Raw genomic sequence first — 11,352 nt, forward strand, 5'->3', positions numbered from 1 at the left:
CTCTGTGTGTGTGTGTGTGTGCACAGGGCAGAGTCAGCTCTCTGTGTGTGTGTGTGCACAGGGCAGAGTCAGCTCTGTGTGTGTGTGTGTGCACAGGGCAGAGTCATTGCTCTGTGTGTGTGTGTGTGTGTGTGCACAGGGCAGAGTCAGCTCTGTGTGTGTGTGTGTGCACAGGGCAGAGTCAGCTCTGTGTGTGTGTGTGTGCACAGGGCAGAGTCAGCTCTGTGTGTGTGTGTGTGCACAGGGCAGAGTCAGCGCTGTGTGTGTGTGTGCGTGTGCCTGTGGCACACCCAGCAGGGGTGTGTGCATCGCTCAGCAGGTGAGGAGAGATGGTGTTTCACGTTCACACACACGAGTGTCTGTGTGTGCACCCACGTGTGCACGTGCACAGGTCTGTGAGCACACGCGCGTGCGCACACGCTCATGTGTGTGAGCATGTACACACACGTGCATGTGTGAGCACGTGTGCAGATGCGGGTATGTGCACACCGTGTCTCTCTCCGTGTCCCCAGGTCCGTGTGTCCCCATGCCTGTGTACCCCTGTCCCCGCGCCCCCATGTCCTGTATCCCCCTCCTCCATCTTCATGTGTCTCGTGTCTCATGTCAACACGTCCCCTATGTCCCCGTGTCCATGTATGCCCCCGTCCTCGTGTCCACGTCCCACCACATCCCCGTGTCCCTATCCCTGTCCCCGTGTCCCTGTCCTCGTGTCCCCATCCCTGTCCCCGATTCCCTGTCCTCGTGTCCCCATCCCGGTCCCCGTGTCCCTGTCCTCGTGTCCCCGTCCCTGTCCCCGTGTCCCAGTCCCCGTCCCTGTCCCCGTGTCCCAATCCCGATCCCTCTCCCCGTGTCCCTGTCCCAATCCCTGTCCCCGTGTCCGTCTCTCCGTGTCCCTATCCCGATCCCTCTCCCCGTGTCCCGTATCCCTCTCCCCATCCCTGTCCCCATCCCAATCCCTCCCCCTCTGCCCCGCACCGCCCTCGGCGCGTTCTCGGCACCGCCCCTCGCGCACGCGCACAGCCCAGGCGCGCTTCCGTCCCGGCCTCGTGCGGCGGTGCCGGGACAGAGCGGGACAGACCGGGATAAACCGGGACAAACCGAGACCCCCCGGGACAGACCGGGACAAACCGGGACAAACCGAGACCCTCGGGACAGACCGGGACAAACCGAGACCCCCGGGACACGCCGAGACTCCCGGAGACGCTCCGGGATCCCCCGGACTCGCCGCGCCATGAGCGCCCCGGCCCCGCGGGGCCGCGGGATGCTGTTCGCCGAGACCCAGCTGCGGCGGCACGGCTGGCGCCGAGGTGGGGCTGGGCGGGGGTCCCGGGCCGCGGTCCCCGGCCTTGCGCCGCGCCTTGTCCCCCCTCAGCGCCCCCGGCTCCCCCCGGACTCCGGTCCCTCCGAAAGCCCCGTCTCCCCCCGGGTTCCTCCCAAGCCCCATCTTTCTCCACCAGGCCCCAGCTCCCCCCCAAGCCCCGGGACTCTGCAGACCCCGGCAGCGCCCAGGTCCCCACCCCAGACCCCCATGGTCCCCAGAGCCCGCTCCCCTCCTTCCTGCAGTACTCGGTGTCAGCCTCACCCGCTGCGGCACCCCCGCCCCCGGCGCCCCCCGGCCGTGCGGGGGTGACGGCTGCCGTGTCTGCAGGACAGGGGCTGGGCCGCCGAGAGGACGGCATCGCCGAGGCCATCCGCGTGAAGGTCAAGTGCGACACGGCGGGGGTGAGCGCGGATCCCCTCCCGGCCCTGGTGCGGTGCCCGCTGCCCATCGCAGCCATTCCGGCGGCTCCTCTGCACCCCGCAGGTGGGACACGACGCGGCGGAGCCCTTCACCTTCCACTGGTGGGACCACGTCTTCAACAAGGCCGCTGCCAACATCGCTGTGGAGGCTGGGCAGGTTGGAGTGCTGGCAGGGGCGCCCCGGTTGGACAGGGGTGGAGTTGAAGGCAGGGGAGGGTGTTTGGGTTCCTTCGGTGGCTCCTGTAGTGCCACTGTGTCCCCCAGGCCCTGTCAGCAAGCAGCACCTTGCACGGGGGCTGTGGTGGTGGAGAGGTGCTGGACATTTAATTTCCAAGCCCTTTGCTTTTTCCCACCCAGGATGGCATCTCTGTGAAAGCACTTTCTGAGCAGGGAGGCAGGATCAGCAATAAGAAGCCCCGCAAGGCCAACAACAGCGGGAGCCTGCTGTACGGCCGCTTCGTGAAGGTAACGGGCCCCAGGAGCCTGGGGGCTACATGGCCCCCAGCTCATTGCTGCTGTGGCCCCCAGAGCTCCGTTTTCCTTGTTCCCCTTTCTCACAGTCCCTCTGTCTGTGCTGCAGTCATCCACACTCACAGCCTGCGGGGAGGAGTCTGTGACAATGCCTGCCAGCTCTGAGAGCAGTGAGGAGGAGGAGGAGAAGCTGGACCTCTCTTCAGTCCGGAGGTGAGGCTGGGCCCCATCCCTTGACGGAGAGGGACGAGGGCTGCAAGGTGAAGAAGCCCTGGTCCAGACTGTTCCCCCCACACATGCTGGGGGTGACAGGTCCTGGCTGTGTCGCACAGGCTGACGGACGAGGAGCTGGTGCAGGCGTGTGGGGGCCGCACAGCGCACAAGTGAGTGCCTGGGGGCTTGCCCGGCTGGGCTGGGGAGCACGTTCCCTGCTGGGGAGGTGCCAGTCCCTGCTGCCTGCGGTCATTGCAGGGGTGCCCGTCACGGCCTGACCATGAGTGCCAAGCTGGCGCGCCTGGAGGAGCAGGAACGAGCGTTCCTGGCCACATACCGGCAACGGGAGCGGCAGCAGGAGCCCCCGGAGAGCAGCCAGGGCAAAAAGAAGAAAAGGAAACGGCCCAGGGATGGAGCCAACCCCGAGGTGCCACAGAGCCAGGAACCAAAGAGAGAACAGGAGGAGGTGTTGGAAGAAAAGGTTGTAAAGAGGAAGAAAAAGAACCAGAGGCCAAGCGGAGAAGAGGAGCTGACGGGAGAGGAAGAGGTCATGAGAAAGAAGAAGAAGGTGGTCATGGAGCCATGTGGAGAAGAGGTATCAGGAGAGAACGAGAAAGTCATGAAGAGGAGGAAGAAGAAGAAGCCAGAGCTAAGTACAGAAGAGGAGGTGGTAGAAGAGGAGGGAAAGGCTGCAAAGAAGAGAAAGAAAAAGAAGAAACAGGGAGAGGAGAACAGAGAAGAGCCAGCTGAAACAGACGTACCTCTACAAGACACAGATGAGCCAAACTTGGGACACAGCCCTACAAAGAAGAGGAAGAAGAAGAAGAGGAAGAGAGAGCCAGAGTGAGCAAGTGACATGGTTGCCATGCTGGCCAGTCCCACCTGGCTGTAAGAGTCCTGATCCCGGTGTTGGTGGGTGCCGTGGGGTGCTCTGAGCTTGTTCCAGATGGAGCCCAGCACTGTGGCCCAGCTGCATGGGCTAAAGCAAGTTGTTCTGGAGCTGTATCAAGCTTCACTTCACCACCTGAACCTTCAGGGGTGACCCTGGTTCCCCCCAGACCCTGGGGCAAGGACTCATTTGCCATGGGCCTGTCACAGAGGGACACGAGGACAGCACCCTGCAGAGTACTGAAATACTTTTTTTCAAGGGCATGAATAAATCTTTATTGTAATCAGATTATCCTGAAGTGTGAGTGGTGCCATGAGTGGCAGGGCCCTGGATCCCAGATCACCTTTAGACCTGTAGCACTTGGATTAGGCAGCAACCCCAAACAGAGCCCCCCTGCAGCCCCTCACCACTCCCACCTGAGCCTTCTTTCTGGCCCTTTCGATCCTGCTGGCTCACACTGCAGCGCTGAGCGCCCTCCTAGCACAGGCTTGGGCAGAATTGGGCCCTGGTGTGCAGTGCTGAAGCCGAGCCTGGCCCACGCAGCCCCTCTGGCCCCAGCTCTAGGTCAGCTGCAGGACGCAGTCTGTGCCGGGGTACGCCGGCAGCTTTAGAGCGTATTTCTCCTGAAGCGCGGCGGGCACAAACCTGCCCCCAAGGAAGTGGTACCGGCCGGTGAAATGCATCGCCGCCTTCTTGGGCGCCGTAAGGGAGATGAGCATGTCGGGCTGGAGGCCGTCCGCCTTCCCCTTCTCCACGTCCCAGCCTGCAACGAGCCCCGAGACCAGGCTGCGGCTGGGACCGCGCTGGCCGGGCACCTTCCTCTGGCACCGCGGCCAGGACTCACCTGAGGGGATGTCGATGCTGGCGATGGGCACCGTGACGCGCTCGAGGGTGCTGAGGATGCTGCCGAAGGGCTCCCGCACTGCTCCCTTGAAGCTGAAGCCGAAAATGGCATCCACCACCAGGCCATAGAGCTCGTCGATGAACGCAGCCTGCGGCAGGGATGGCAGCGGCTGAAGGGCAGTCCTGGCCACAGCTCTAGGGGCAGGTGCTGCCAAGCTGGGGAATGCTCCTCACCTCAGCTGGGAACTCGGGGAGGAAGGGAATATCCATCTTCTTGCACTGGGTGGTCAAACCTTCGAAGAGGGGCTTGCTGGGCCGCTTGGGGTAATACACAGTTGGCTGGTAGCCCTGCAGGAGCACAAGGGACCTGAACTAATCCCACTCTGGCACCAGCAGCAGCCAGAGGAGTGGGACAGGGGTGCACAGGGACCGGGACCCTCATGGGGACCCTGTGGCTGCCTGTACAAGACTCACAAACATCTTCAGGTGCCTGGCACAGACCAGGCCGTCACCGCCGTTGTTCCCTGGCCCGCAGACCACCAGCACAGCGGGCTGGCTCGTGGTGAAGGAGCTGGGTGGGTAGGCCTGAGGGGGCAAGAGGCACAGGGTTATGATGTGTAAGTGGGCCCACACCATGGGGCCAGGATTCACAAGACCCTCAACTTGGGATTGGTATGCCCACGGGACTGGGACCATGCCCAGCATCACCATCTGCCTCCCTGGTGCCCAACTAGGTGGGAGCACAGCTTGGTACACAATGCTAGGACCCTCAGAACCCTTCCTTGCCCCTCAGGGCCCGCAGCTTGTCGATGGAGGTGACAGCCTGTAGTGCTGGAACTCTCCCCAAGGACCTCCACCCACCTCCCGGGCACCCACCCTGGCAGTGCACAGCTCAGCCACAGCGCCAGGACCCCCTTCTGTCCCCCAGGATACCTTGGCAATGGCAGTGGCACAACTCAGCCCCGCCAGCTCCATCAGCTGGTCCACGCTGAACTTGTACTCAGTGAAGAGCTCCTGGTCGATGGCCTGGGCCTCCTCCTGCCTAGGGTGGGAGATGGCACCCCTGGGTACCCCAAACCCCGGCCAGGCCCAGCCTGGGGGCTGCCATCATCCCCTCGACTTTGTATGAGTCAGGGAGGGCGACACACACAGAGCTGAGCCCCCGTGTAGCTCTGCACCCCAATCCCGTACCCTGCCTAACCCCTCTGCACCCCTCAGCCGTCCCGTACCCTGTCCCGTACCCCGTTCCCTCCCCTGTCCCCTCCCCTGTCCTCCCCGGCCCCCTGCGGACCCCAAGCACCGCCTCCTCCTCTCCCACCTCCCTCCTCCCCGCCGGCCCTACCCCAGGAAGCGGAGCCCCGTCGGGCCGGCTCCGGTGCTGGGGACGTGCATGGCGCGGCGGGGAAGGCACCGGCACCGCTCCCGGCCCCAGCCCCAGCCCCAGCCCCGGTCCCGGCACCGCCCGCCCGCCCGCGCCGCCGCCACCAGCAGCCCCAGGCCCAGCAGCGCTCTCGGGCTCGGCATGCAGCGGGCACGGCCCCGTTCGGCCCGGTACGGCCCCGTTCGGCACCCGGAGCTCCACGGAGCAGGCGCGGGGCCACCCCGGGGCGGAGCCGCGCAGGGTCCGCGCTCCCTCCTCCGGGCCCGGCCGCGCTCCCCCCTCCGGGCTCCGCCGCGCTCCCCCCTCCGGGCCCGGCCGCGCTCCCCACTCCGGGCCCGGCCGCGCTCCCTCCTCCGGGCCCGGCCGCGCTCCCTCCTCCGGGCCCGGCCGCGCTCCCCCCTCCGGGCCCGGCCGCGCTCCCTCCTCCGGGCCCGGCCGCGCTCCCTCCTCCGGGCCCGGCCGCGCTCCCCCCTCCGGGCCCGGCCGCGCTCCCTCCTCCGGGCCCGGCCGCGCTCCCTCCTCCGGGCCCGGCCGCGCTCCCCCCTCCGGGCCCGGCCGCGCTCCCTCCGCCCCCTTCATTCCCTCCCCGGGACCCCGGCACACAAAAGACGGCGGAAACGGAGCAGGGTCAAAAGCGTGTTGGTTCAGCGCCCCCGTCCCCGGTTTGGGCCTGCACAGCCCCTCCGAGAAACGGCGTTTCCCCGGTGCCCTCCTGGTCACACGAGGCTGCAGACGAGGGACAGGGTCCTGGTCCCCGTGCGAGGTCCCCGGCGGGACCAGCAGCTGGCAGCAGTGGCAGCGGGGTCATCATCGAGGCTGCAAGGTCACGGAGGCGTCACGGGGAGTGAGGGTGTCCAGTGGGATGCGAGATGGAATAATCAAATTGCAGAGTCACAGACTGGTTTTGGGTGGGAAGGGATCTTAAAACCCATCTCATCCCACCCCTCCTGCCATGAGAAGGGACACCTTCCACTATCCCAGATTGCTCTAAGCCATGTCCATCCTGGCCTTGAACACTCGTAGGGATGGGGCAGCCACAGCTTCTCTGGGTAGGGCCTCACAGCCAAGAATTCCTTCCCAATATCCCATCTATCCCTGCCCTCTGGCAGTGGGAAGCCATTGTCCCTTGTCCTGTCACTCCGGGCCCTTGTCCAAAGTCCCTCTCCAGCTCTGTTGGAGCTGCTTTAAGCACTGGAAGGCAGGAGTGGGCAGGAGGGTCATACCAGGGTCCTGGAAACCACCCTTAGATCTGCTGCCCCATCCACAGGGCATGGCTTTGGTGTTGGACGTGCCAAAATCCCCAGTCCCCGTGACTTCTGGCTTGTGGTTGTGTCCATTCTAAGAAACAGGAGTGTCCCAAGCCCTGCTGGGGTCTCCACCCATGAACTCTTCCCTCAGAGGACACTCTGGAGCCCAAACCTCCCATCCACTCCTTTGCCCACTCCCCCAAGGCATCACCTACCTCTCTGGAGGCCTTGAATGGAGGGTTTGGTGATTTTGATGCCCTGTGGAACGTGGTGTGAGAACCTCAGGCCTGGGCTTGCTGGAGAAGCGACGTTCTGGTTGTGTGTGGTACTTAGGTACCCGGAGGCTGGCATGGGGCAGCTTGGCCACGTGCAGGGGGCTGGTGTTCTTACTGAGAGATAAGTCAGCCTCATGTGCAGGTCCTGGACAGCATCTCTGACAAACTCTCCCCTATCACATCATGACTGAACCCTCCCGAGGATCCAGCCGGAATCACCCCAAACACACTCTAAAATTAGGCATCTTTTAACATCTCTGGATTTTCACCATGAAACAGGAGAAGTCCCTTGTGCTGCACAGGTATTTGGGTGTCAGGGGCGATATGGAGGTGCCTCCCCCTTGCCTGCCCACCTGTTAGCCTGGGGCTCACTGTGATACCCTGGAGCTGAGCTGGGACCATCATCATCCTCCCCAGAGGTGCCCAGGAGGCCAAGTGGGTTGCAGGGCTCCAGTGTGAGACCACCAGTCAGGGCCACTCTTGTGCCTCCAGGAAGGAAGGACAAACAGGCAAGAACACGGTATCAGACTGTGCCAAAGCCTCAGCTCCATCAGGAATTGCCTGGATCCCTCATTCCCACATTTAGTTCACACCCTCTCACCTGAATACTCAGGATGTGCTCCTGGCGTACACAGATACAACTCATCCTCAGCTTGGGCTTTCTCCCTGAAGGACATGGAATGAAGGAAGGAAGGCTTGTCTCCTGTGTGATCTAGAAACTCATTCCAGAGGCAGGAGTGAGGGGATGGCAGCTTTCCTACTCACACCTTGCTCCCCTGGAGCTGTGTCCTACTGGCATGGGGCAGTGTGGAGCAAAACCGCAGCTGCCTGGGCTCCTGATAGGATTAACACGTGTGTCCCTCTGCCCAGCAAACTCAGGCCCCTCTTGCCACAACCCCTACTGGGGTCCCAGTTCCCAGCCCTCCAGAGTGTCCCATGCCCTGGGTGGTGCTCACCAGGGCTGGGGTGGATGCCCAGCTCCCCTGGTAGGAGAAGTGGCTGAGGTGGAGTCGGTGCTGGATGGCATCCGTGAGCTTGAGCACGACCCGTTTGTGGGCAGCTCTGGGGCTGTCCTGTGTTGGAGAGAACACACGTGTGACGGGCTGAGTGGATGTGTCCCAGGGCTGAGGCCGGTGCCCCATGATGCACGGGACGGTCTGGCCCTGGGGGTGCCCTGTCATGCCTTACCTGACAGTGGGAAAGCAAAATCAGGGCCTCCTGATAGTGCCTGATGGCTTTCTGGGGGTCTCCCAGGTGGAAGCACGCTGCACCCAGCCCCTCGCATGCTTGCCACTGCCCCTGCAAGTCCCCTGGGAGGCAAAGGGCTGCATCGGTCCCAGCACTGCTCAGCCGGGATCCCCGGCAGGCAGCATCACCCGGCTTGAGTCCACTCGGCCCCCGAATGCTGCAGACTCCCCCCCGAGAGGGTGCCAGCGCCTCCCCTCACCCGAGTCGCGGAAGGCTTGCAGGGCGTGCAGGTAGCTCTCCGCGGCAGCCCCGTGGTTGCCGAGCTGGCTGCAGGCATACGCCAGGTTCCCAAAGCACTGGCCCTGAGCCCTGCGGTTCCCCAGAGCGCCTGGAAATGGGAACGCGGGGCTCCAGCGGTGCCGAGCCGACACGTCCGGCAGCGCCCGGAGGCCCAGGGCGAGCGGTGTGACGCACCGTGCAGCGCGGCCGCACGCCGGTGCCAGCCCAGCGCCGCGCCGAAGCTGCGCCGCGCGTTGTGGGCAGCGCCCAGGTTCTGCAGCAGCGCGGCCTCCCGCCGCCGGTCCCGCCGCGGCTCCGCACCGCACAGCCCAAGGGCCAGCTCAAAGCTCTCGGCAGCCAGGGAGAAGATGTGGAGCTGGGAGTAGCCGAGGCCGATGTCGTTGTAGAGTTTCCCTGGGGGCAGAGAGGAGAAGCGGCCGTGGGAGCCGCTCCCCAGCGCCCTGAGAGCGAAGGGGCGCGGCGCAGCGTTACCTCGCAGCGCCGGGTCGGGGATGGTCTCGCAGAACGAGCGGCACCGGGCGAGGACCCCGGCGATCTCTGCCGCCCGGAACCGCCGGCTCTGCAGCATGGAGCCGCTCGCCCTGCTCAGAGCCACGGCCGCGGCCTCGGGGCTCTCCGCCGCCGCGTAGGCCTGCGCCGCGTCCAGGAAGCACCGCGCGGCTCGGGCCGGCTCCCGCATCCCCAGGTAGCAGCAGCCCATCTGCACGCAGGTCCCTGCTCGGCCACCGGCCTGCGCAGCGCCGCCGTGGCCAGCGACCTTCTCAAAACACTCCAGAGCCTTTGGAAAATCCCGGAGCCCTTCATGAGCCGCCCCGACGCTGAAATAAAGGCTCCCCAAGTGGTCCCTGCTCTCCATCTCTGAGGGCTGGGACTGGAGGAGGAACTCGAGGCCCTTTTTGGGCTTCCCAGTCTCCACATAGGCAGCCCCCAGGTTGAAGGCACAAGCCCTGTGGAGCTGGGGGCTCACTGTGTCCCTGGAGAGGAGTAGGGCCTTCCTGAAGAAGCCCACTGCCTCCTGCCCAGAGCCCAGCGCCAGCGCCCGGTGCCCGGCTTGTGTGAGCCCCTCGATGGCATCCACCCGCCCTGCCGCCTCATCCCCTCCCTCCTGAGCAGCTTCCCTGGTCTCAGCTGCCTTCTTTTTCTTCCGGCTCTTCTTGCAGCTGCTGGGGCCTGTGGGGGATGTGGGGTCTGCCGGGCTGGAGGCGATGGTGGGGGCAGAGGGGGCAGCAGGGTGTGTGGAGGTGGTGGGCTGCACTCCCAGATCAGCAGCATCTTCCAAATCCATGGGCAGGGGCAGCAAGCTGCCTGCAAGAGGGAGAGGTGCTTAGGCAGCCAAGCCAGCAGGGTCCTGCCAGGGAGCACTTCAAATGAGCAGCGTTATTTTATATTATTTACAAAAAATTAGGGATGTCTTGTAGCCTGTTAGCTCTAAAGTTTCAGGAAGAAAAAGACCTTGCCCATGGAGGACTCCCACAAACCCTGGTGGCCACAAGAGAGGAAAGAGATCACTGTGGGACGAGGAGGGACACCACAGCATGGAGTGGGATGTTGCTGGGGTGCCTTTTTGGGAGGCAGAATAACCGGCGTCACACACTTACTGTTTGCTCTTCAGGTGCAAAGGGAGATGAGAGCGGGGAGCAGAAAGACAGGGCATCCCCGCCGCTGCCACTGCATCGCTGCTGCAAGCCAGGGCTCTCTGGCGCCGGGATGTCTGAGGCACCTCCGCACTTGGGCTGCCTGGAAAGTTGCCTGGAGCGGGTCACAGCCCCTGGTGATGGACGCTAGCACCTAGTGCTAGAGCACAGCCGGGTTCTGAGAGACAGAGGAGTGGCAGGTGGTGGCACAGGCTGGGACAAAGCCAGGCCTGTTCCTGGAAAAGCACATCCCACAATGGCTCCACTGGCTCCAGTTTCATCCCTGTCACCAGGGTGGTGTGCAGTGCCATGGCAACGCAGTGCAGCAGTGCCAGTGTGAGGCCCGTGATGGATGGGTGGGAAAACCGTGTGATGGACGGGACAGCCGTGTCAGGGATGGCACAACCGGCTCATCGCTGTCTCAACAGCATGTGGCAGGTGCTGGGGGCTCGTTCCACGCAGGGGCACGTTTATGCTTTGAAGCAGGATGATGGATGGGTTCAGAGCAGCAAGGGCACAGGGCACCCTGGGGCCAGATAGCACCACGTCCTTGGTCTGGCACAGTGCTGAGCCCGTGGAGTCTCCCAGCAGCCCTTCACCCCTGAGTTCCCTCTGCACCCCGGTGTGTGCCCAGCCCCTGCGCCCCAAGGTTCCCCCTGCAGCCAGAGGCTCCCCTCGCTGTGAGGCAACTCCCCGCACCCACAGCACTCCCTGAGCTCCCCAGTGTGGGTCCCCATGCCCGGCGTCCTGGTGATATCTCGGTGATGTCCCGGTGTCCCGGGGTCCCAGTGATATCCCCGTGATGTCCCGGGGTCCCGGTATCCTGGTGGTGTCCTGGTGATGTCCCGGTGTCCCAGTGATGTCCCGGTGGTGTCCCGGTGATGTCCCGGTGATATCCTGGTGATGTCCCGGGTTCCCGGTGATGTCCCAGTATCCCGGTGATGTCCCAGTATCCCGGTGATGTCCTGGTGATATCCCGGTGATGTCCCAGTGTCCCGGTGTCCCTGTCCCAGTGATGTCCTGGGTTCCTGGTGATGCCCCGGGTTCCCGGTGATGTCCCAGTATCCCGGTGTCCCGGACCCGGGTTCCCGGTGATATCCCGGTGATGTCCCGGGTTCCCGGTGATGTCCCGGTGATGTCCCGGTGATGTCCCAGTATCCCGGTGTCCCGG

General features: G+C 64.2%; 3 protein-coding genes across 6 annotated transcripts; 1 reads left to right on the forward strand and 2 right to left on the reverse strand.

Moving 5' to 3' along the window:
* The first annotated feature begins 1,032 nt into the window (after nt 1–1,032).
* LOC120764354 (G patch domain-containing protein 4) lies at nt 1,033–3,604 on the forward strand. Its single transcript, XM_040088305.2, has 7 exons — nt 1,033–1,307; nt 1,649–1,722; nt 1,805–1,897; nt 2,098–2,205; nt 2,321–2,424; nt 2,544–2,594; nt 2,683–3,604. Exons 1-7 carry the CDS (start codon nt 1,232–1,234, stop codon nt 3,269–3,271), a joined length of 1,095 nt encoding a protein of 364 aa, XP_039944239.1. The 5' UTR covers nt 1,033–1,231; the 3' UTR covers nt 3,272–3,604.
* On the reverse strand, nt 3,546–5,722 carry NAXE (NAD(P)HX epimerase). The gene is made up of 6 exons (XM_040088307.1): nt 5,499–5,722; nt 5,090–5,198; nt 4,631–4,741; nt 4,391–4,504; nt 4,158–4,305; nt 3,546–4,076 (listed from the first exon to the last, which is right to left on the reverse strand). The coding sequence occupies exons 1-6, from the start codon at nt 5,678–5,680 to the stop codon at nt 3,874–3,876; spliced, it is 867 nt and encodes a 288-aa protein (XP_039944241.1). The 5' UTR covers nt 5,681–5,722; the 3' UTR covers nt 3,546–3,873.
* Nucleotides 5,723–6,173: 451 nt separating this feature from the next.
* On the reverse strand, nt 6,174–10,807 carry TTC24 (tetratricopeptide repeat domain 24). Of its 4 annotated transcripts, XM_040088188.2 has the most exons (11): nt 10,146–10,807; nt 9,019–9,852; nt 8,722–8,940; nt 8,507–8,635; nt 8,248–8,369; nt 8,016–8,132; nt 7,825–7,895; nt 7,661–7,725; nt 7,413–7,545; nt 7,000–7,173; nt 6,174–6,353 (listed from the first exon to the last, which is right to left on the reverse strand). In XM_040088188.2, exons 2-11 carry the CDS (start codon nt 9,830–9,832, stop codon nt 6,254–6,256), a joined length of 1,944 nt encoding a protein of 647 aa, XP_039944122.1. In that variant the 5' UTR covers nt 9,833–9,852; nt 10,146–10,807; the 3' UTR covers nt 6,174–6,253. The 4 variants fall into 4 exon arrangements, 3 of the variants coding, with proteins under 3 accessions (XP_039944122.1, XP_039944123.1, XP_039944126.1); XM_040088189.2 differs by lacking the exon at nt 7,825–7,895 and having other exon boundaries at nt 7,661–7,778; XR_005704201.2 differs by lacking the exons at nt 6,174–6,353; nt 7,825–7,895 and having other exon boundaries at nt 7,035–7,173; nt 7,661–7,771.
* Between the last annotated feature and the right edge of the window lie 545 nt (nt 10,808–11,352).

The sequence above is a fragment of the Hirundo rustica genome, chromosome 29 (assembly GCF_015227805.2).
Source record: "Hirundo rustica isolate bHirRus1 chromosome 29, bHirRus1.pri.v3, whole genome shotgun sequence".
In the NCBI taxonomy this organism is placed as follows: domain Eukaryota; kingdom Metazoa; phylum Chordata; class Aves; order Passeriformes; family Hirundinidae; genus Hirundo; species Hirundo rustica.